General features: G+C 49.8%; 7 protein-coding genes across 7 annotated transcripts; 3 read left to right on the forward strand and 4 right to left on the reverse strand.

Annotated features, from left to right (window-relative positions):
- Positions 1–484: 484 nt before the first annotated feature.
- F5B22DRAFT_600468 (heterokaryon incompatibility protein-domain-containing protein) lies at positions 485–3,378 on the forward strand. Its single transcript, XM_047974526.1, has 2 exons — positions 485–2,150; positions 2,335–3,378. The coding sequence occupies exons 1-2, from the start codon at positions 1,008–1,010 to the stop codon at positions 3,283–3,285; spliced, it is 2,094 nt and encodes a 697-aa protein (XP_047832350.1). The 5' UTR covers positions 485–1,007; the 3' UTR covers positions 3,286–3,378.
- A 308-nt stretch (positions 3,379–3,686) lies between these two features.
- Positions 3,687–4,721, forward strand: F5B22DRAFT_645011 (50S ribosomal protein L3; the record flags this gene model as incomplete). The annotated part of the gene is made up of 1 exon (XM_047978515.1): positions 3,687–4,721. The coding sequence occupies one exon, from the start codon at positions 3,687–3,689 to the stop codon at positions 4,719–4,721; it is 1,035 nt and encodes a 344-aa protein (XP_047832351.1).
- Positions 4,722–5,067: 346 nt separating this feature from the next.
- On the reverse strand, positions 5,068–5,812 carry F5B22DRAFT_645012 (DUF1783-domain-containing protein; the record flags this gene model as incomplete). The annotated part of the gene is made up of 2 exons (XM_047978516.1): positions 5,068–5,537; positions 5,656–5,812. The coding sequence occupies 2 exons, from the start codon at positions 5,810–5,812 to the stop codon at positions 5,068–5,070; spliced, it is 627 nt and encodes a 208-aa protein (XP_047832352.1).
- A 419-nt stretch (positions 5,813–6,231) lies between these two features.
- F5B22DRAFT_635345 (ribosomal protein L24) lies at positions 6,232–6,852 on the forward strand (the record flags this gene model as incomplete). The annotated part of the gene is made up of 4 exons (XM_047977124.1): positions 6,232–6,380; positions 6,429–6,515; positions 6,579–6,642; positions 6,742–6,852. The coding sequence occupies 4 exons, from the start codon at positions 6,232–6,234 to the stop codon at positions 6,850–6,852; spliced, it is 411 nt and encodes a 136-aa protein (XP_047832353.1).
- An 835-nt stretch (positions 6,853–7,687) lies between these two features.
- Positions 7,688–11,746, reverse strand: F5B22DRAFT_654131 (uncharacterized protein; the record flags this gene model as incomplete). Its single annotated transcript, XM_047979778.1, has 3 exons — positions 7,688–8,680; positions 8,732–11,141; positions 11,203–11,746. 3 exons carry the CDS (start codon positions 11,744–11,746, stop codon positions 8,323–8,325), a joined length of 3,312 nt encoding a protein of 1,103 aa, XP_047832354.1. The 3' UTR covers positions 7,688–8,322.
- A 3,964-nt stretch (positions 11,747–15,710) lies between these two features.
- F5B22DRAFT_645015 (aldolase) lies at positions 15,711–17,614 on the reverse strand (the record flags this gene model as incomplete). The annotated part of the gene is made up of 6 exons (XM_047978517.1): positions 15,711–15,894; positions 16,089–16,310; positions 16,550–16,696; positions 16,796–16,878; positions 17,049–17,237; positions 17,333–17,614. The coding sequence occupies 6 exons, from the start codon at positions 17,612–17,614 to the stop codon at positions 15,711–15,713; spliced, it is 1,107 nt and encodes a 368-aa protein (XP_047832355.1).
- A 644-nt stretch (positions 17,615–18,258) lies between these two features.
- On the reverse strand, positions 18,259–21,173 carry F5B22DRAFT_78500 (uncharacterized protein). The gene is made up of 5 exons (XM_047980564.1): positions 20,975–21,173; positions 18,876–20,897; positions 18,617–18,793; positions 18,370–18,471; positions 18,259–18,311 (listed from the first exon to the last, which is right to left on the reverse strand). Exon 2 carries the CDS (start codon positions 20,827–20,829, stop codon positions 18,994–18,996), a length of 1,836 nt encoding a protein of 611 aa, XP_047832356.1. The 5' UTR covers positions 20,830–20,897; positions 20,975–21,173; the 3' UTR covers positions 18,259–18,311; positions 18,370–18,471; positions 18,617–18,793; positions 18,876–18,993.
- Positions 21,174–22,532: the final 1,359 nt, after the last annotated feature.

Here is a 22,532-nt window from a genome sequence, read left to right on the forward strand (position 1 = left end):
CTAGCGTGAGTTAGTGGGTTAGGTATTCCCGTCTTCCAGCAGACGTCAAATCAGGCTTAGCGCCGGCCGCCGCTTTTACCTGCCCCGGTCAGACCATGTTTTCCACGAACGCAATCACGAATATCCCTTTGAATACTACAAACGCTCTAATGTTTTCTGACTTAGTAGTAGTGTTTATGTGTCATGTCTCTCACAGCCCCTACTAGTGGATTAACATAACCAATACCTGAGTTTCTCCCAAGATGACGCTGAAACTGATGTCGCGGTCTGTACCTGCGGTTTTATGTTTGAGTGAGATACAAATACAAGAATTCTAATTGGACATTCAAAGTCTTGGTAAAATTGTAGCGTTCGTGGTGTTCAAAGGGACAGGTAACTCTCTAGGCAGAAAGACAGATCTAAGAGTACCTAGGTACTAATTAGAGTCTACCTGTTGATAGCGGAGCGAGACGGGACCATGGTCTCGAAAGATTACACTCCTCACCTACAGTCGTCTTATTCTGCGTTGTTGAAAGGTTGACAAACTCGAGGCTCCTCGACTTTCGACTTTCTCGGCCACATCACTACATATATCTTACATGGCATCAACTTCTCGCCGTTGGAAAGGTGTGGGCGCCAAGAAAGAATGAGGGGTATCTGAGTTAGCACATTCATTCAATCACTGGTTGCGGGCCAAGATAAACACCTGGTCTAAGACTGACAGAATACTCTACGGTAGGCGATGACTGTGCAGCATCTTCGCTGTAAACCCCTGTCTTGAGAAATGTAACGGCAGCCTAGTCCAGGCCGGTAGACTCTGACTCTCTCGTAAGAATGTCAATCACACCTTGCTTCGGCTGAAGGTCATCGAACCTCCAATGCTTGTCTCCCTGCGCCACCGTGCTCGCTTGTAAATTCACTTATATTATGTAGAGATATCTCGAGCGAGCCTCGTTCTCTCTCCCTTTCCGAAGCAGTTTCCCCCCCCCCCCGAGGATGGAGTTCTTTGCGCAGCTTATGGCTACCGCATGTTGCATTTGGTCACAGTAGTATACCCGCGACATACGCCATACTCAACTTTTATACTGATACCAACAATGTATACCAACGTCAAATTTGCCAGCAACCCCTACCGTACAACCCCAATCGACACGGCCGCGCTGTTTGAGAGGCAGTATGCTGCTTACTACAGTGGTATCAAATATCGTCCCTTAAGCAGCCAGTATAATGAGATACGACTCTTGAGAATTCAACCAGCAGAGTCACTATCTGATCGTATCGTGTGTCAGCTTGAGCATACCCCACTCAATCACCCGCGTGACAGTGTCTCTGGTTATGTTGCTCTTTCATACCGCTGGGGAGATATTGATTCGGGCACTCATGTCATTCTTGCTGGATATCACATTCGGATTACCATGAACTTGTATCACGCTCTGTTGGAACTACGTAAGAGACAGCACTATCTTGTTTGGGCAGATGGGCTCTGCATTAACCAATCTGACTATGAGGAACGCAGCCAGCATATTCCGAGAATGGCAGCGATATATCGGACGGCTTCCTTGGTTATCTCGTATTTAGATTCCCAGGATCCAATGGATCAATGGCGAAGTGTCAAGGTGTTGGAAATAAATGTCCTTGCTCGTCAGAAACGCAAAGAAATGGACGAATACCTAAAGAAAAAGCGCCGCACTCCCAAGAAAGCGCCAAAACCCAGGAAAGGGTTTTTTTCTTTCCAAAGATCCGCTGCGACCGAGAATCCACAGCGGACTGACATAGAGAAGCCATCCAAGCTTCAGATATCTCAGCCACAACATGCAGCGCTCGTGAAACTCCTAGAGCACGAATACTGGATGAGAGCCTGGATTATACAAGAGATATCTGTGAACCCGAAACTGAAAGTTATCTGGGGTAGTTACGAGATCGACCTTGACGGGCTTACGTTGACGCTACAAGAGCTGACTCACGTCGACGAGATCAAAAATTCACAAGCGCGTCATCACATCGAACAGCTCTCTCAGATCCGTAAATCCCAGTTAGCACTGCAACCCCTAGCTCTGGTGGATGCACTTACGATGTGCTATCGGGCGAGGGCGAGCGTTCGTCGAGACAGAGTGTTCGCTTTGCTTGGCCTAACGCATGACGGGCCCAGTCTTTTGCCCGTGGCAAGCTATGGTATGTTTTAAAACCTATCATGCCGGTTCTGAGATTTCGACTTGTTGAAATGATCTATCGTCCTCCGTCGCTAACTGTTGCCACAGTACGTGAGCTTTGGATCCTGAACCGTGATTACTATTATATGCGTAATTCGAGAAAGTATTTAATAAGGAACTGGACTAATACGTTTCGATATGGCAGGAGGTACCAACGAACAAGATGTGCCGTGACATGACTGTCAGAATGATTCAGGCTACCGGGAACCTCGAGATGGTGGTTGCCAAGAACTACGAAGTCAGCAATTGGTATCCGAATTGGTTTGCCTCGGAGAGCTTCGCCCCTCCCTCAGTTACTAAAGATTCAGGGGGGATACTCAGTCTTATACAACACCCCATTAATCGGTACTATCGAGCGTCTAGGAACTTGAAAGCTGATTTTGTACCATCCCTCGTTGATACGGACATCAGATTGAAAGGGCTGCGTATCGGCCAAGTTTCGGCATGTTCGCCAACTCTTAGGGAAGCAAAAGCTAGCGATCTAGATAGATCACAAATCACGAAACACAGGACACGAAGAGAGAAGCTATCGAGAGAGGACCCCCTATATGCCAAGTACGCGTCAGCATCGGAAGCATTGCGATGGCTGCTCGTTGAGATCGCTGGCGAGCAAGGGAGCGACGGGTCCTCCAGCCAACAGGGCACCTTGAAGGATCTCGGGAGGCTGCTGCATAGACGAGAGACTTCCGTCGAACAGTTCGCACCCAACCTGATCCAGTGGATGAATTGTTGCGAGAAGCAACATTTCAAGATCAATGGCGAACCGTTGGTTTCATACTTTTCCGAGCGTAATGAAACTGGAAGGTCCACCCCAGCTAAATTTCCAAACACCTGCAGGATAATACAGAAGACTCTGGAAGCCGGTTTGCGTCTTGGTAGCCTCGATGATGGAAAACTAGGATGGTTTCACAAGAACACCGCAGTTGGAGATAAGGTGGCCATTCTCCTGGGATCTGCAGTGCCGTGTGTGATACGGCCTTCCCCCGGAAACAGCAATTCGTTCACGATCGTTGGTCCGTGTATTATCTTTGGAGTCATGAATGGCGAGGCTCTCGAAAATGCAATGGACCGACTAGAGTACTTCAATGTAGTGTAGCACAAGCGCCCCCTTAATACCCTGTTCAATCAATAAACATACAACTAATGGGATAGATTTTTGCGGACTCAATCTTACATGCTGTGTACGGTGTATTCATAAAGATGAAATGGTCGTAGGTAGGTCCAGTATGTCGTGTGCTACAGTGTCTTGGAAAAGCGGGCCTTGTTAAAAGCAGCGTGGCTCTGGTTCCAACTGCCCCAGGTCAGTGAACTGACCTGGACCCACCCAATTTTTTCCAAACCTGCCATTGAAACGGCGGGAAGCGTAGATATCCATCCATCGCTCTGTGCATGACATCCACTCGAGACGTCGACGTCGGACCGACCTTCAAAACCGTGTGTTTGACATCTTTCCGTCTTCTCAACTCCCAGGTCGAGCCAATTGTGCTCCCAGCGACCATGGCAGCCCGACTGCCAGCCCGCTGGGCAGCAGCCCTGACGCCCACCTCGTCCGTCCTCACATCCCGCATCCTCATTACACCGAACCGCACATTACTGCCACGGACAGCCAAGCGTGGCGTCAAATACGGCTGGTCAACTGCGCCTCCACGGGGCAAACCCACACGATTCAACCAGGTGTCCGCCGGGCTCCCCGTTTCCTTAACAGGCCCCGCGGCTGCGCTGAAGCGTAAAGCGCAATCCACACCACTCCGGACCGGTCTCATGGCAGTCAAGAAGGGTGTGTCGGCCATGTTCGATGTGAAGAAGGGAACGCGGACGCCGTGTACAATTCTCCAGGTCGATCAGTGCCAAGTAGTGGCCTCCAAAACGCGCGCAAAGAACGGCTATTGGGCTGTACAGGTCGGATGCGGTTCAAAGACTCCTGGCAACACGACGGCGCCCCAGCTAGGATACTACGAGGCTAAGGGCATTGCGCCGAAGCGGCACCTTACCGAATTCAGGGTTCGTGGTGAGGAGGGCTTACTACCTGTCGGTGTACAGCTCACGCCCGACTGGTTCAAGGTCGGCCAGTTCGTCGACGCCCGCAGCAATAGCCGTGGTATGGGCTTCGCCGGTGGTATGAAGCGACACGGCTTCGCTGGTCAGGAGGCCAGTCACGGTAACTCCAAGAATCACAGGACCATCGGTTCCGTGGGCCCCAGTCAGGGCGGTGGTTCACGTGTGCATCCGGGCAAGAAGATGCCTGGTCGCATGGGTAATGAGCGGGTCACGGTGCAGAATCTCCGTGTGCTCAAAACCGACAACAAACTCGGCCTTGTGGTTATCAAGGGCCACGTTGCGGGGCCTAAGGGCTGCATCGTCAAGATATCGGACGCCGTCAAGAAAGAACCCCCTGTTGAGACATTCATGGAGAAGGCGAAGCGTCTCATGTTGGAGCGCAATATCGGGCATGAGGAGCGGCTGGAGCAAGCGAGGTTAGCGCATATGGATCTAAAGGAGATGAGGAAGAGTTTGCACGAGGCAGTGTTATAATTTAAACATGTAAATCACGGTATCAAGAATCACTTTGTATTATTTATACAGATGTTGTACACAAATTCCATGTCAACTCTCAATGGCCCGAAGAGTGAAAAGGGCTTGCTTGGGCCGATTATGGTTTCGCCCAAAATTTTGTACATAGGCATGGGCTGCAACCAAACGATCGCATAGACGCCAGGCTTCTGAGGGATGGATCCAATGTGGATGTATCAAAGCCATTAATTGAAGATTCACCTCCCAACACTGCCAACGTTCAAGAGCCAGTTTGTCCCACATCGTATGGGCAGAATCGGAAGGACAGGAGTAGATACATATCGCAGCCTAAGATATTCACACTCCCTTACTTGAGCTGCTGCCGGAAGCCCCTCGTCTCCAACGCCGCCTCTTTCTCCTCCTCATCCATACCATAGCCAGCAATACCTTTGAACGGGTCACCACCGTCGAGCAAGTCAATGCGCGCACCATCAGGCGTCTCGAGACTCCACTCGGTGGTCTCGAACATGGCACGGGCTGAGGGCCGCACACTCGCGAAGCGCATGACGGCCGTGGACCGCGTGCCCTTAACGGCGAAGCTGATGTCGATGCGGCCACGCAGCTGGTTCATCTCTCCCGAGATCCAAGGGATCTGGTGCTTGAAGTAGATCTCGTCGCCCAGGATCTCGCGCGCCTTCTTGTTGGTGCGCAGGGCGTATAGCGTTGAGGCCACGACGGGGCTCGACAGCTTCTGGTAGTTGAAGATGGCGAAGCTGGAAACGGCGATCAGAGCGAGGAAGATGGGGAGACTCCGCGACCACCGGAAGCTCTCAATATCTATAGAATGGATAGGCGCAGAATGTTAGTTATGTAGGATGGGAGAGAATTATGTGGGAGATCCCTATCATCATTGCAGACATAGCAAACACAGATATGATGATGTAGATGTACGCACTGGGAAGCTCCCGATCTGCTCGCCTCTCCATTAGCGGCCCATCGCCGGGTTTAGGAGCTGATACCAACGTTCGCCGTTGGGCTAGGCTCCTCGCCTTTGTAGCATTGTGATTCCTTAACAGGAGGAGCGCTCTCCTCCGTAATGTCACCGGCAGCATATTCGGGTATTTGTGTCCGCAGTCGTTACGACCCAACTGTCTCCCCTTGATTTTCTTGCGATTATCATCCCACTCCAAGCTAGGTAGGTAGTCTAAAAGAATAGAGCTGCCGGCCCGTTGGCACCAGCTCCACCAGAGTCTCAGCCCCTGTCAATAGAGGTAGAGGTACATAGGTAGTACCTAGGTACCTACCTCCAACCAACTAAGCCACCTTTCTTGGCTTTCTGCGATCCTAGCCACAGTTATCCACTGCTACGCCACATGCGCTAGTTTAGGGCACTGAACTTTTCCCGGCCACCAATTCAATTTTTGCTGGGAATCTTGCACGCTTGCGAACTTTCCTCTTAGGTCAACCTCACGATCTCATCTTCACCCTCTACCACCGCCTACTAACCAACACCCCTCCAACAGCCGTCAAGATGAAGACCAACCCCAACGTGTCGTCTTCCCGCCGAAAGGCCAGAAGGGATCACTTCCAGGCTCCCAGCTCTGTCCGCCGCAACATCATGAGCGCGCCGCTTTCCAAGGAGCTACGCACACAATATAATGTTCGCAGCATCCCGGTTCGGTAAGTGTCGATATTCTAGCTCGACTTCGTTAACTTACTCGTGAATAGAAAGGACGACGAGGTTCAGATTGTCCGGGGTACCAACAAAGGTCGTGAGGGCAAAGTGACCAGCGTTTACCGTCTCAAGTACCAGATGTGAGTGTCTACAGACAGGGACACTGTCTCCAGATAATAGACTGTGACTAATATTATCTCTAGCCACATTGACCGTGTCGCCCGCGAAAAGACCTCTGGCCAATCTGTTCCTCTCGGCATCCACCCTGTATGCATTCCAATCTATCTTCTTTTCGACGTTCTGTGGGCTTCTGCTTTCGCATTTTATCGATCTTCCACCTGCACTTACTGATCCTGATTATTACAGAGCAACGTTGTCATCACCAAGCTCAAGCTCGACAAGGACCGTGAGAACATCCTCGAGCGCATCAAGGCCGGCCGTGAGCTCCGCACCAAGGGCAAGAACGCCAGCAAATAAATGTTGCCGGAATAAATGCTTCAGGTGGGAGGCGGGCTCGGCACATGATGAGTTGCGGAAGATTACAACATCGAAATCATGCTTTTCTGGTCGGCGTCTTGCGCGGGGAAAATCGGTATTCAATTCAAGATTTCAACGGCGGAACATCCTCACAAAGGACACAACGTTTCCGACGATAACATGGCACGCACAATGTACGCAATGGGTTGGGCTTCATTTGCATCATCGGAGGACATGGATCATGACCTATGAAATGAGCACGAGGGAGGGAGAAGGATCAGCATCTAGGTGCGCGATGCACATTTCATCAGCCAGCTCACACCGAAAGAAAACGGTTACATGCACACAATGGCCATTTTCGCGCTCTGTCGTGAAATGTTCCATGGGAGGTTTATCCCGAAGTCTGTCCCTTTGCCACTGCGAGATGTGTCCTATCTATGAATCCTATCGTAAGACTAGCCGTATCACTTTTCATCCACTAACTACACAGCGTATGACGAGTCATCAGTGCTCTACAAAATCCAGGTCAAGGTTGAATCTAGGTTCCAAAGGGTCGAGACTATCCCAGTCCGATGGGAACTTGAAAGTTGAGGAGACAGAATCTGGTGTCAAGGTAGGTCGAGAAAATCTTTTTTACCGCTAGGATATCTCCACGTCAATCACCCAGTCTATGGCTTTCGTGGTATACGACTGGCGAAAAGCAACCCCAGTGGAGGAGCAAATAACTTGAATCACAGCTCCTTCACCCTCGCCTGCAGACTTGCAGTTGCAAAGTATCATCTGATATTAGTGCGATTGAAGGTTTGATGGTGAGGTACATGTTCTTTGCACTTCGTCGTAGTAATTCATTTTCCTAGATAATCAACTTTATATGGGTCGGACGATATCCTTCAATCAACCATATTTGGGGTTCTTGCGTAGGTAGTTTAGGACGATTCAGAGATCACAGACAGTCAGATCAAAAGATTGTTGAGAACAATAAAAAGCCATTAACTCGTCTACCAGTTGTACCTAGTCCCGACCCAGTTCAACGCACGGCGATACCTTGAGGTTTAATCTTGCTAGGTCAAATCTTCGCATCTTGCACACCTCAACCAGCCTCAACCGCCTGATTGGGACTGCTATTATGAATATCCGATCCTGCCTCTTTGGCCATATCAAAACAAAGAAGTTAATCAGCTTATGCTACCAAGCGTCCAATTCCTTTAAAAGATGACAATCTAACTCTCTGGGTCTGAAACTGTTCCGTAACAAGCGATATCAAATTTCCGTAATAGAAACAAACCTGTCCGTGGATGCAATGAAATACCCTGGGCTGATTCATGATACTAATGCATCTAAAGGCCTGCAAAACATGTAGTGATTGAGAATGATATAGTGGCCCACCCAAGTCTCCAGCAAGGAGCTAGGTAAGTCAAGAATAACCCTGCTTCAGACGTAGCTCAACATCATGACTGAAAAGTTGGGAAGCTACTGCCAGTCAGAGCCAATAACCCCGCGGCGTTCAGCATCACGGAGCATACGCTGGTGGAGGTCCTTTGTGATGTCGTGCTCGATGGAAGGGGCAGAGCTTGGAGGACAGTTCTCTCCAACCTTGTCCATAGCTACGCGAGGTCCTTCGAGCTCGACGAGCTTGTCATCGGCATTCGGTGAAACGCGGGCTGGGGAGACGTTGGAAATCGTGGGTCCAAGAGAGGCGATTGCGTTGCCAGCGTACTGAGGCAAGTAGCCTGTAGCCGTCGTCGATGAGATAGTACCAGGAAGTACGTTCCCACTTGCTGATCCTTTTTTCAGCATTGTCTGCCAGAGGTCATGTCCAGATTTCACGCTGCTAGCGATTAGCCCAGCTCCTCACCTTATCGAACTTAGCCCGACATACCTGGATCGTTCCAACGCTCTCCGGCTGAGCGAGGGAGACTTCTTCTTCTCTGGGTACTTCATATGTGTCTCATCAGTAGAAGACAGATTGAGTTCCTGTAAGGACTGGTTGAGCTTGCTTAGTTCTTCGATGCCTTCGTTACTCTTGGCAGTATTCGTCGTTGACAAGTGGGACGTAGTCTTTTTATCTACGTTAGGAGGCGCCACAATAGGAATTGCTTTGCTAAGCTTGCGACCGCTCTCGAAAGAGCGAATGCTATTGGCATCGCGAGTGGAGCCGAATGGATCAACTTCAGAGCGTCTCAATTCGAACCCGGGGTCAATTTCAGGTCGCCTCGAAGATACATTCCGAGCTTGGCCCGTATGCTCTGCAATCTTCTGGGGGGAGGCAGGATAGAAATCCTTGCCATCAAACTTGGGCAATCCACTGCCTTTGCTTGGCAGCTTACCCCAGTAAATATTTCGGGCTTGCTTCTCAGCTTCAGTCAGTTCTCGCCCATATACAAATTCATGTCCCAGGTAGCTCCAAGGGTCTGTGTCTGGAGGGCAACTTCCGACGAGGTAGGGGGCCGTTAGTCCATTTCCATTCACTGGTGTCATGTAAGGTATATTCCCATTAGCATGGTAGGCACCTGCGGGCTGTCCTCGCTGATTTTGCAAATAAGTCTCAGTCGATGGTGCTAGCCCTTGTGGCACTTTCTTCTCCGCAAAAGACGCTGGTTGAATAGAAAAGCTCTTCAACGAGCTATTGTCACTAGAGTACTGCTGATTCACAAAAGGTTTAGGATCATGGTGCGGATTCAGCGGCCGGGTGATGGCCTCCAACATTGCCTTTTGCTCTGGAGTAGCATCAGGAGCAGAAAGCTTTTGAATTACCGCCGCTTCAAGTGCGTCAATATGAGCGGTTGAATTATCAGTTCTGTTTGAGTTAATACCGACAGCAGCTCGATTTGGTTTAGGACATCCTCGACCACCTATACCAATTTGCTGAGGTTGGAAGTGCTTGGGACCAGATGTTGCACCACTCGATCTAACGGAACCATGATGGGAAGAGCCACTCGCCTGGGTATGTCTAATGCTTGGTGGTCGAGATGGGGTGTTAGAAGGCATTGCCATCTCAGATATGTGTCTAGGAGTTGGCTCCATGTTCGGATAATGCTCCATTTCAAACTGTATATGCATCCGCAAATTATGTTCGAATTGCTTGATGTTATCTCTGACCTTCTGGGCTTGCGCAAACACCCAAGGCTCGTCGATTTGATGCCTGTTGAATTGGAGCTGGCTTATGTAGAACTTCAGCTGGTGTCGAAGTCCTTCAAGCTGTTTTCTTGTGATCTCGCTAGGCCGGATGGACGAGAGTGGTGGTATAGTTCCAGGGAGAGGGCCAGTTGCTGTCGTTGATTGCTGAGAGGGGGTTTCTCTGTCAGGGGCACTTGAACATAGCTGTGGGGAAGGGGCATTCGCTTCAGCAGCCAAAGAAATACCAGAGTTAGGATTGCTCTCAGCTGCCATACGCTGCATAGAAGGTCCAGAGGCTGGCAAGATACCGGAAGCAAAGTAATGGCTCGGTGCTATCTGAGGCACTTGAACTGGTCCCATTCCACCAGCTGGAAAGACCAACTGGCCATTGATATAGAATGGCCGGTTCTGATCAAATTGATCTGGCGGCGATAGTTTGATAGGCGCCCGATGAGGTCTATTGTTATTCTCACCACTACCACCACCGCCATTCTGCTTGCTCATGGTCCCTGTGACCTCGACTCGCTGTTCACGCTCAGGCATTGGTAGATAAGGTGCTTGGGGAATGGGAGCGGCTAGAGGAGCAAAACCATAAGGATAGGCGAAGCCATGTTGCACTGGACCTTGTAAAGGATGGTAGACAGGTATCGGCATGCCCATGTGCTGATAGACCATCGGCTGAGGTTGGTACATGGGTTGGATCATTGGAGGAGGTAGCTGGTTGCTCAATGGGGCAAAAACCGGTTCCAACTTGAGTTCCTTGCCACGCTCGGCTGCATTTTGCACGTCGTTAGGTAGCCGTTCCTTATCCCATTTCGTAGTGGGAGAAACGGAGTTCCGTGTGTTGGGCACAATTCTGCCACCTGCAGTAACGCGAACATGAGTTGGAGATACAACTGCCTTGAAAAATCTTTGAAAGCCTTCGCTGCTCTGTTTGTCAAGGCCCGTTGGTGCCGGAAGAGGGTCGCTCGAGGTTATCTCAGAACCGGTGCGCCCCCGGTATTTCCACTGTAGGTTTGCGCCGGGCGGGATGGGCTGGCTGGGGTGACGAGGGTGATTCTTTCCGCGATAGATCACCTCGTCACTCTCATTTGATGAGGACGAGATTCCATTTGGCTTTCTGGGGGCTCGGATCTGGGTCGGGTTGATATTCCCCTTGGAGACTACCTCGTCTATATAAGAGAGAAGTAAACAAGGGAGTTTTATTTTAGGCGAAGTCAATAGTTTACATACCAAATTCAGGATCCGCCTTAAGTCTAGCTAGTACACTATGGCAAGTCTCAGACGTCTGAGAACGCCGAAGGCCTAGGAGCTCGGCTGCACTATAAGTGCGTGGCTCCATCTGATGGGTCAAGTATGCGAAGAGGTAGAAGGTGCGTCGTTTATTGGTGTCGTACCAGAAAAAGAGAGTTGGTACCGAATTGGTCCGAATGGGATCAGCAACAATGTATTCCGAAAGAACGGCAAGAACGGTGGAAAGCTGGACAGATTGTCTATGTTTGTCAGCAATTTTCTGGGCCTCAAGTTGAGAAGTGATGAAACGAGGAACAAGTTCTAATGAGATAAGTGGAAGTTTGTAGAAGAGTGCATCGGTGTTCTGGACAAAGACTGTGCAGCAACGACGATTGGCTTTGAGGTAGAATTTTATCTCGAAAATCGTCGGGTTAGGGATAGGAAAGTCATCTGCCTGGATATGTTTGAGTTTGACTAATAGCTTCCGTATGATCTTTCGGCGACCCTGAGGAGAGGAAAACGGGACTGCGTATCTAATAGGCATGCTGTGTAGGGATAACTAAACTTGGCCTCGAATGCAAGGTAGCCATTCAATGAAGCGGACCAGCAGAGTAAGCTACTACAAAGCCCACGAACAAGATATGACGCGATATAACCAATGTGGGTGCGGATTTGGTGGGATATGTTATAGCACGTTTGTGGACACATGTGTCAGGGCAAAGAACAAGGGGGTGGTGTAATTGATGCTGTTGTTTTGGTGTAGCAGTAGAAACATCGAGCAGGTAGTCATCCAACGCTTCAAAGTACATCTAGCGAGAGCTAGGACTTGAGGCTCAAAATATTGTGTGCGATACTGTGATGAATAGCACGAAGCGAGCTGTTTCTGTAGGTAGGCGTTTGTATGTCGAGGGCAGTGGAAAGAGAGGAGAGAGAGCAGGACAACAGGTGTGCTGGGTTTGGAGAGCAGTGTGGTTGAGTGTAAAAAACAAACTTCGTGGGCATAATAAACAAATTCGCTACCAAGGCGGACAACGAGGTATTTCAACGGCCACTTACCAAAAAAACAAAGCAGACTTGAAGTGGATGGGAGCAAAAGCAAGGTGGTAGGCATACAAGATCTTGGGCCCGATCTGCGGAGGCTTCTGAAGTTTTCTCTCCTGGACTCGAGAGATGGAGGCGAAAGATAGCAGAAGAAGATGAGAGAAGATGACTCGATGTTAGCAATGGTCGAAGAGAGGATGTTGGCTGCTGATTCTCGTCAAAGTGTCAGCACAGGAAGGTAACGAGATGCAGCAAACTTTCTGGTACGGACATCACGGCATCTGCCAGAGGAAGGGGCACCACTACAAGCTGAGGTCGAGATTGCTGCGAACACTTAGCACTCACTGACTTCAGGTACCTGGGTAGGTACATAGGTTAGGTACTCAGGTGGTGGTGAGTAAATGGGTGGAAGGGAAAGCGCATTACGAGTAACCTGGCGTTGGAAACGGGTGGACGTTGAAGGTACTTACCTACATCTATGATACATGTCAGGCGGAAAGATGTACCTCCCAAATCATTCCTCAGGCAGGTATCTAGGTAAGCGAGTTAACTGGGCAATAACCGCCACGATTGATAGATAGATCAAGGATGCTCGAGTAGGTAGGCAGCAACACCTTGAAGCTAATGGGTGTCAGCCATACATTCTACATGATGTATGCCAATCACTCGTAAGTGTCGGGCATGTACACAATGACTGATTGACGACAGGTATGACATCAGCCTCAACAGCTATCCAACCCTCAGGCGGTTTGAGCACAGTTAAGAGGTATATAATGTATGTAGCTACTGACCTTTGCTTGGTAGGTAGGGAGACACTACCTAGGTCGGCAAGAACACAAAGCGCAGACTTGATATCCAACTTTCATACCCACATGCATTTGAGTACATTCTTCACAGGTACTACTAAAGTCGATAGATATGTAGACGGCCTCAAGGTCAAAATGCCTGTTGCGTCTAGTATGAATCAGAGCGCTAGCCTCTCCCGTAGGTAGATATACATCGGCAAGCACTCATAAGCATACCGATAATGACTTGGAACAAGAAATGCACTTTTATATTCGCTACCAACACCTGCCGAACTGTTCCTGAGAACCATTGCGTTGGTCTTGCTTGATTGTCTTATAGCCCGATAGAACGTAATCAGATTTCCTCCATACGTGCGCAAACCCCCTTTCCTCCTCGATAGAGTTCCGTTGACAATGAGCACGGAAACGTATGACTTGCCAATCATGAATGAGTACATTGCCAAGTTCCAATAGGCTCAGTTCTAACATCCCAGATTGTATTTTCCAGCGTCAAGAGAGCCTTGCAGTTGCCGCTTACTTGGTCATCTACCATAGCAGCAATGACTTGGACGATCCCGAGAATCGACGCAGTATAGTCTGTTGCGAGCCTCGCAGGCTGAAAGAGAGAATTCTCGCCAAATATCACGACCAGCATACTCGACGGCCATTCGGGGGTGGTGGGTTTGGCACTGGTGGGTGTGGCGGAGCTGGTGGATGCGGTGAATGGTTTGCATCAGAGTGAGCACCGGTACGGCCAGACCCAGCACTGAAGCACGAGGCCAAAAGGCGATGTCGGGCAATAGGGCCCTTAATGTGTCGCGTGGCTTTTCGACGCAAAGTTTTCATGGCCTCCATATCCGCATTCCGGGCCCGAGCGTTTGTCTGAACCGAGCTGGTCCTTAGGAACCCTTGCCGAGAACCTGTGGCAAGGTCATAATGTCCTCGAAGACTTGTTCTATGGGAAACCATCGTGTGAGGTCCCCAATATTGGTGCTAATATCAACTGTGGTGGAAATGGGGATATTATGCTTGGACGATGAGGGTAGGAGAGACTCAGAACAAGCTGGGAGATTTGGGTTACCTTTTATACCCGGCTTCCGTCCCAATCTAGATCGTCGCGAAAATCTTACGAAATGACGGTCAAAATTTTGAAACGAGCGCCTCAATGTCGTATTCTCATCTAATGTCCCCTCCATGATAGCTCACCACCGGAAATCTCGTATGGCGCCACCCCGCGTCCCCGTGCAGAACAAAACGTGTTAGGAATGATCCCGATTTGGCAGCTTGACACTGCCGTAAAGCGTGGAGACCGAGCGCTTGTAGAGTCGTCCGCCGAAGAATCCACGTGCTTGACGGACTGACCCGTAGCGGGGGGTGATGGTGGCCATGTCCTCATAGGTTGTGATGAGTCAACGGTCGCCACAGAGATTTGCGCACAGGCCTTTGCACGGCTAGGCAAGGCCCGTCAAACCGACCCATCTGTCGCGCGTACGGCATTGGAAAACAGGGATCCTAAGTTAAGAGGGTGCTGGTGACCAGCTGACCTTGGCTATGCCGTACCAGATAAGGAGCTGCTGAGTGTGGTTGCATGAGGTTCGCGGAGGGGTTGACGACAGCGTGACACAGCGCACGTCCTTCCCACGTTGCGTGGGCGACGTTGTGCAACCTTCCTGCCCGGGACCCGCCCTTCAGGAGCTCCGGAGTCTGACAGTGCATGGCAAGGCTGGTATCTCTTACAAACAAATAATCCGGTGGAGGACGGATGGGGTGTAGGCGAGGGGTTTGAATAGATGAGTGGGCGACGGGTGGATGGGTGGATGGACGAGAAAAGAAGCAACGGCGGGATGGAATTGCGTTCTTACGAGACGAGACCCCCCCACTGGCGATAAACCACTTTAGCATCGCAGTGGTATTGGCCGATTAGGTAGTCTCGGACGGCCGAGGCCGCAACTGCGCTGATGGCTAAAATGTCGATATTGAACACAACAGTCCGTGACCACTCTGGCGTCATCAGGTCCCATATGCGTTATCGTGGTTATCGGCCGAGCTTCATGGCGCGCCTATAGCCGGCTCGGTGCCAACTCCCTGGTTGGTGGTCCTGAAGACGAAGCGTCGTTTCATGACGAAGGGCGGGAGCTCTACCGTAGACGATCTGCCAGACCGGCACATTTGTCACTTACGCTTTCCCGACATATGAAGGGATGTCAAGCTGCATTAGTCGACTTCGCTACCACCGTTCGGTAGCATTTTCTTGTCTAAGCGTTGACGGGACTCGTGAAGCGAAGCTGGCTGTGATCGCCGCAGTCGTAATTCGCTTCTCTTGGTTCGGCAGTGTCTACCTCCTAGTCGTGGAAAATTGAGCAAAACGGCCGTTATTATCTATCTGGCGCAAAGGCAAAGCCGCTTGCACCTGGTCCCTTGTAGCGCTCACGCTGCCTAAATGTCTTGCCCGCGTGCGCTCCAAATCACTAGGTTGAAAATTCATATGTACTCTGCTATGTCGTCTGCGAACTTCAATGGCAGTCCATAAATATCACGGGTAATTCAAGGGATTGTTTTGCGATCGGGCGTCGTGAGCAATGGTTGTATTGAATTCTCCTCATTGGTTGAGGTGCATCCCGTGTCACATATGCAAGGGTGTTAAGCGAGACGCGCATGATCCTAGTGATCTACCTATTAGGTTTATAGGCTGTCTTCCGTCTCTATCATGATCTTGACAATATCACTAAATGCATCCCACTGCTCATCAGTAATGGTATTTCGCAGTGGCAGCCGCACTCCATTGCGGTCACCAAAGCCTCGCACGCGATGAACGGCCTCCTTTATCCCCACAACATTATCTAAAGCAGGTATGTAAGTACGTATGCTACGATTAGTTGCAAAAGAAACCAGATATCGGCAGGGTCTAGGCCTAGGACTTCCATAACTACTCTACAATCAAGTGAGGGGGATTGTAGTGCCGGGGTTCGTGATATATAAATCTTACTCACTGTACCAAATTTAGACGGTTAGCTAGGTATTGATCGTATGTAAGTGAAGGATGATGACATGGATTCATACCAGGAATTGTAGAACTCGCCCATAGTTGCAACTTTCCATTGAAGATCTCGAGCCTCTTTCCTTTGTTCCGGGGTTGGCTGCTCGAGAGAACTCAGTTTGTACAGATGCACCATCGACTTCGGGAAGGCAGTGCCAACAACGTCAAGGGCACCGAAAGCACCGAGAGTCACGGCAGCCAGCATCTGTTGGCCGAGACCGGTGTAGGGATGGAAATGCATGTAGCTTCAAACGTCCAAGTTAGCTACTACCTAGGTAATGTCACCTATAACCGAGGGTGCTAAGGTGGGATATGCAGGAGCTAATGACGATGTAACGCTTTCATGCCCAAAATTGGGTAGCTTCGACGTTGTCAACCTGTCACAAACCCCAGAAATAAAAACCAAAAGGGGAAAGGAGAAATGAGGCGGGAAGAGACAGGCAGGCAAAACAGAGGAGGCCCGTGACTGATGAGTGAAACTCACTCGATGTTGGGATTGGAAGATATCTGCGAGTGCCACGAAATATCGGTGGTGGCGATCTTGGCGCCAACAATATTAGGGTGTTTGGCGAGCGCTTCGTATGTTGATGGCTGGACCTTGATGTTGTTGGTGACGACGGGATAATCGTAACTGGATTCCAGCACGGTCAGTCAGCAGCCGCCCTTCCAGACCAGATCCCTGACCCGAGGGTGTGGGTGGGCTCGTGGGCGGCAGACAAGGGCTACCTACATGAGAATAGGCATGGGGCTCTTATCCGCGATAGCCGTGAACCAGTCAATAATTCCCTGCTGCGATGTAGCGACAGCAAAGTACTGCGACGTGCAGCATTAGTAACTGGTCATCGCAACCTTGGTATATCCAACATTATTTCGTTTCAAGAGGTAGTATATGGGAATCGCGGCCCTAGCCCAAATAAAGGTCCTCGCTCTCAAGACGATCCGAAGCGGGAGAAAACATTTCCGAAAATAAAGTAGATACTCACTCCTGGAACGAGACAAACGCCCCATTGCGCTCCAGCGCGCTTCGCCTCATTTAACTGCTCGATTGCTTCCTCGAACTGCTGCGACACAACGCCCGCGATAATAGGGTAGTTCGCATGGCCTGCTGCATCGAGAGCCTTTCGCGTAGCGGAGATGACCTCGTTACGTTCACTTCGCGTGACATGAATGGGCTAGACATAACGCATAAGCGACCAAGAAGCAGTGCTGTGAGGCGAGGCAAAGGGTTGAGATAGTAGTGTTATCACCAACTCATGCTAACGCGTACCTCACCAGTGCTGCCGAAGATGGCGAAGCCAGCAATACCTGCGTCTGCTAGATACACAGAATACGCAGTTTGAGTCTCGAGGTCTAAAGGGTAGGATGAGGCGCCATTCTTCGAGCAGGTTGAGTTGGTCGAGAAGAATGTTGGGACGGGAACATAAGTACCGGGTGGCGGCGGAACACCAGCGGTTACATTGTCCGCCCTCTTGACATACGGAAGCCGGACGGAGCTGGCTTTTACCGAAAGGGAAGCCAGCGCCGCAGTGACGCCGTTCGAGAATCTCATTTTAGCGGGCTGAGAGACACGGACCGTTGAGAAATCGAAGAGCACTTCGTGATTCGAGGAAAGCAAGATATCCCATCTTATGAATAAATGGGTACTCCGGGGACCAGCTTGTCAGCGCGCCGTGGTGACAGTCGATGCCTATTACGGCGCCCCGCCAGGGGCCCATGCGTGCTTAATTAGACAGTGATCCTTGGTGTTGGGATATGGCGCACGTCAACATGCGTGGTTCAAGCTGCAGGTCCTGGTTGCGAATGGAGCTCCGAGTTGGAGCAGCGTCAAGGCGACAGAAGTCTTTGCTTACCAGGAACTAACTACATCCGAGTACAAGCTGTCGTAGATTTTTTTCTCGGAGATTTACGAATTGAAGTAATAAACATTTCAAATAGATAAAGCTCAAGCGAGACCTATAGAACTCCGAGGATACCTCCTGATGTCACTTTAAGTTAAAAATTCGATCATGTAGAGAGGGCGGCTGTGGAACGTAGGTAACCTACAGTAATGTGTTTGCACAAACCGCACACCAGACATAGCGGTCAAGGTGGATGGTATCAGCAATGCTTGGATACACAGGATTCGACATGGAAGCTGCCTTGCTTACTACTTCTCAGTAGATCACATACACATAATAGCTGCGCTACTGTTCTGCTTTGCGCAACAGCTCCGCAAGTGGATGAGACTAGACTAAGGAGCAAACAAGCTTAATCCATTTAGCTATGATTCAGGGAACCTAGGCTCCAGTAGTTAGAGGCACTCACATAGTATGTCGAGTTATGTCAAGAGCTTCGAGGACAACGTTGATGCGCAAGCGGTCTCAGTCAGGCAGATCCACTCAGTGATACACTAGTCAGGGACCCGGGCTCAAGGAAACGAAGATTAGTGTTCCATTATGTATTCATCATGAGGCATGATAGCAGAAGAGTTCTAAAAGAGAAAAAACGTCAACCTTTTAGGTCACAAATATGGTGCAGCTGTAGAATATCTAAGCCACGATGGCATACTTACAGCGAACTGCTATCCGATGACTGTATTTCTACTGTAGCTCGCATAGTCCGACAGCGCTACTCCCCAAAGACGAAAAAGGAGGTGAAAGCGTAACCAGGTGGGGTGAATGGTTGCATACATAGTATACCCATGCTAGGCCATTGATGCGAAGGATGTGTGCCCTGCCGCTTTGATCTCCTGTAGGTCGGACTCTGGTCAGACTGAAGACTTGCGAAAAGTCTGTTTTTCAACCGAGAGGTAAAAAATTCGAAGTCTATACATTCAACTAGACCAACACCCCAACGCAAAAACTCCATGACATTCCACCCATGTACAGTAGCCAATTAGTGTAGTTTCGTCTAAGGCGCGATATACAATGTAAAAATATGGTCTTTGTCTCATGTTTCGACGTCCTTCCAGCGGGTACGCCCATTCTTGCGGTCATCGCTTGTATCGCGACCTGCACCGCCGGCAAATTTGCTCTCCTCTTTCTCCCATTCTTGACGCTCAACCCTTGAACGAGCCAAGAAGGCCCTAGCAAAGCGCCAGGCCTCTGTATCAGCAAGGTTCCATGCCTCAGCGGCCTCGCGTATAAGCACGTCGCTTTCAAGCTTGCTTTTACCCACCTCGCGAGCTTTCAAGAGGAGCTCGGGTTCACGAGCCAGTTCATCATCTTTAGGGATTGGGCCGTCAGCAGGATCATGGATTGGCTTTGGTCTGCGCTCAGGGCCTGGCACCGGCGTCTCTGACTTGCCATCATCAGTCACATTCTTAGGGACTGCAAATCCAAACCACCAGTCAGCGTCTTGTAGCGGGATATCCTCATCGTCTGTTAGCCAAAGCGAACGAGATGTGGCAAATTCTGCTGCTACGGTGTCCTTGAATGTGACAACCCGCGCTGATGCAGAGATGCCTGTGCCAAGAAGCTCTTGGAAAACACGATAAAGCCAATGGTCGCGTTCAGTTTCTCTTCTAATATACGCAACGTCAATATCACTTCGAAAGGCTTCAAGAACTCGTAGAGTATAGGGATGCGGTACTGTCCCAATCGTATATATCTCTGACTTGTTTCGGTACCGAGCCGGTGTTGATATTTTCATTGGATACGATGACACGCAAGGCGTGCACTTTGGGAGGTTGGGTGGACACGAAGCTGGTATTGGTGAATCATGACAAGTTGCGAGTCTCTGGGCCAGGTCTATAGCCGGCTGGATGAGGGTTGTTGTATGCGTAGGCATAGGTTTTAGGACTGCGATTCCTTTGCTGAATAGATCTTGCCAGGTGTTATGTAGGTGGTAGTTGATGAGAGTATTCAGGCTATGTAAACTCTGGGCGCGGTTAACACTGTTGCCCTCTGCTATCTTCGGGTAAACTCGCTCAACCGTCTTCCTGTCATAGTAGGCGAGTGCTTCATGCGAAGGGTCGACTCGGAAGTTGTCACTCGACACAGCAGAGATCAGATCCTTAGCCGATTTTTTTTGTCGGTTTTGGAGCGCTTCTGCCATAACCTTTGCTATCTTAGGTTGGGGCCCAGCAAAAAGCCCACCGCCGAGATCCTCCCATCTAGTCAGCTCAGGGAATTCGCCTCTTCGCAGGAATGATAGCAGGTTTTCCTGACGTGATCCCATAGGAAAGAGTTTGTAGTCGGCTAAAAGACCACCACCCATATTATCCCAGGCGAGCCATCGCATAACGTCCCTTTTCAGGATGGGGTTCATCTCGGCACCTTGCATCTCACGATAGAGCGGATTGTTCATAGCCTCGCCAGCGCTCAAAATGATAGGTTTAAACCCCTGAGTCCACCAGGCACGTCGCCAAGTTAACAGAAGCGCGCTCTCGGCCTCCGCTGTCTCTACGTCGCGCTCCACCGTAGTATCATAATAACAATAGATTGGTGTTCTGTCTTTAAGGGGCGGTAAAAGCGATCGACTTTCGTCCATGGTCGTCGCGGAAGAGAACGGGCTTCTCCAATTCCAATTGGAATACCACGAGGTTCCTCCATATTTGGAATTCTTCTGCTCTGGCGGTTTGTGTGACGCCGGTCGAAAGGGATTCAGTTTGTCTGTATATTTTGGTAACGTGAATTTATGGTCGGCAAGGGACTGAGAAAGGCTCGGGCCGTCTGGAATGGAGTTCGGTAAAGCGAAGAGCGTGAACAAGGCGAACACGCCCAGGCCGATAAAGAGAAGGGATATTCGACGGTGGCCGAGCCGGAGCAATATTGATTGGGGCATATTCTTCCCAAAACAGCAAGTGGTTGAGGCGGGCTCAGCGATTGCAAGGAGTGGGTGTCAAGGAAGATCTAGGAACGTCGAGCAGTAAGTCAGAGGCAGTGATCCGACCAGTCAGGCATCAATGTAAACACGCAGTGGGACAGACACTATTAAACGAGAGTAATGAAGCGAAGTCCACTGCGCCTGGTCCATACTTGGGATTTCCAAGTAGCCAGTAGCCTCACGGTGTTGTCACTCAGACTTCATCACGATGCGGACATTCCACGTCGATGAAAATTGAAATTTGGGATGACGAGGCACGGTACCTTTGGATGCTGACCTACATGTAACTTGTACATCCTAACGTCCTCGTCAGTGAGTGGGCTAGGCGTTGGACCCGGCCATACAAAAGGGGGGTTAGTGGGTAGGTGGGGGTTCCATACCTTATCTACGCGCCAGGCTGCAGGTAATATGCAGGGTCTTCTCCACTATACAATGCTGACATAATGTAGATACCTACAATCTATCTACTGTAGCTATTCTACAGATACCTGTTTAAGCTATTTTCTGCATTCCATCAAACTTCGTGATTTGCTGGCGGTATCAATGGATCGTTCCAACTACTACGATGGGCACCTTACGTAGTACATATAATTTTTATGTATGTTATTTACTACATAGGCAAGTATGTTCTCGCAAGCCTTGGTGATGTCATGGCGGGCGCAATGTGCAGTGTCGTTGGTGAATACTGGAAACACACTGTCAATTGTATGGTGACGAAGTAAAGAATGACTTGCTAGGTCATAGGCTTCGTCAACCAGGCTATATAGGCTACGGACGGGCTGAATAGGCTTCCGGAGGTCCAGAGTACGCGCAAGCTACCAGCTAAGCCATTGAACAAGCCACTGAATAGAACTACCATACAGACTGCATCTCGCCCTCGTGTTCACTCACGCGCACGACAAGTACCCATGACCTATGGCCTCCACGTTCAACTTTCCTTTCATGGGAACTAAATCAGGCGAATAGGTGATATTAAACCTTCCTTGTGGATCGCGTTTCAGCATGACGGCCGATACGAAAATGGACCATGTGTATATAAATTCATTCTTTTGCCCTTAAGCCTAGACGGGTTTTCAAAATAAGTTCTAGCTAACAACGATTAGTATTAGGGGAAGAATTTCAAAGCAATGAAAGGGGGGACGGACATGAAGGGATTATATAGTATCTTGACACCTCACCTGCCTATTATTCCTACTATATCGAGATCTTGTACAGGGCTTCGAATTGAAGTTGTTCATATTGCAATACTTTGCACGGCCTGCTGAGGTCCTTGGCCACTAGGTCCATTCTTATCGGCCTTGATGGTTGACTTTTACTCTATATACAATTAACACGACCTATGCTACTCTTCAGTGCCTAGGATATCTCATTTAGCGAAATCTGTATAATCTCGCTTTCTCGTATGCCTTATTACGGGTCTTGTGCAAAGCATGCTCCCGTAGCCGTAGGCGATCTCGCGCATGCACCACCTGCAATACCTATTCGCTCGTAAGCCTTCTAAGATGCCTCAAGGTAACTTGTACTCCGACTTGTAAGAGTTCTATGTGATCATTCTTGATCATTTAGCAGATCTACGAAATGTGTCGTTCTTCCGCTCGTACTCTTCTTTGCATGTAGTGTGGGAATAGTGAATCCAAGGGGTACTGAAGACTAATTCACTT

The sequence above is a fragment of the Xylaria bambusicola genome (genome assembly GCF_022495145.1).
Source record: "Xylaria bambusicola strain CBS 139988 unplaced genomic scaffold F5B22scaffold_13, whole genome shotgun sequence".
NCBI lineage: Eukaryota > Fungi > Ascomycota > Sordariomycetes > Xylariales > Xylariaceae > Xylaria > Xylaria bambusicola.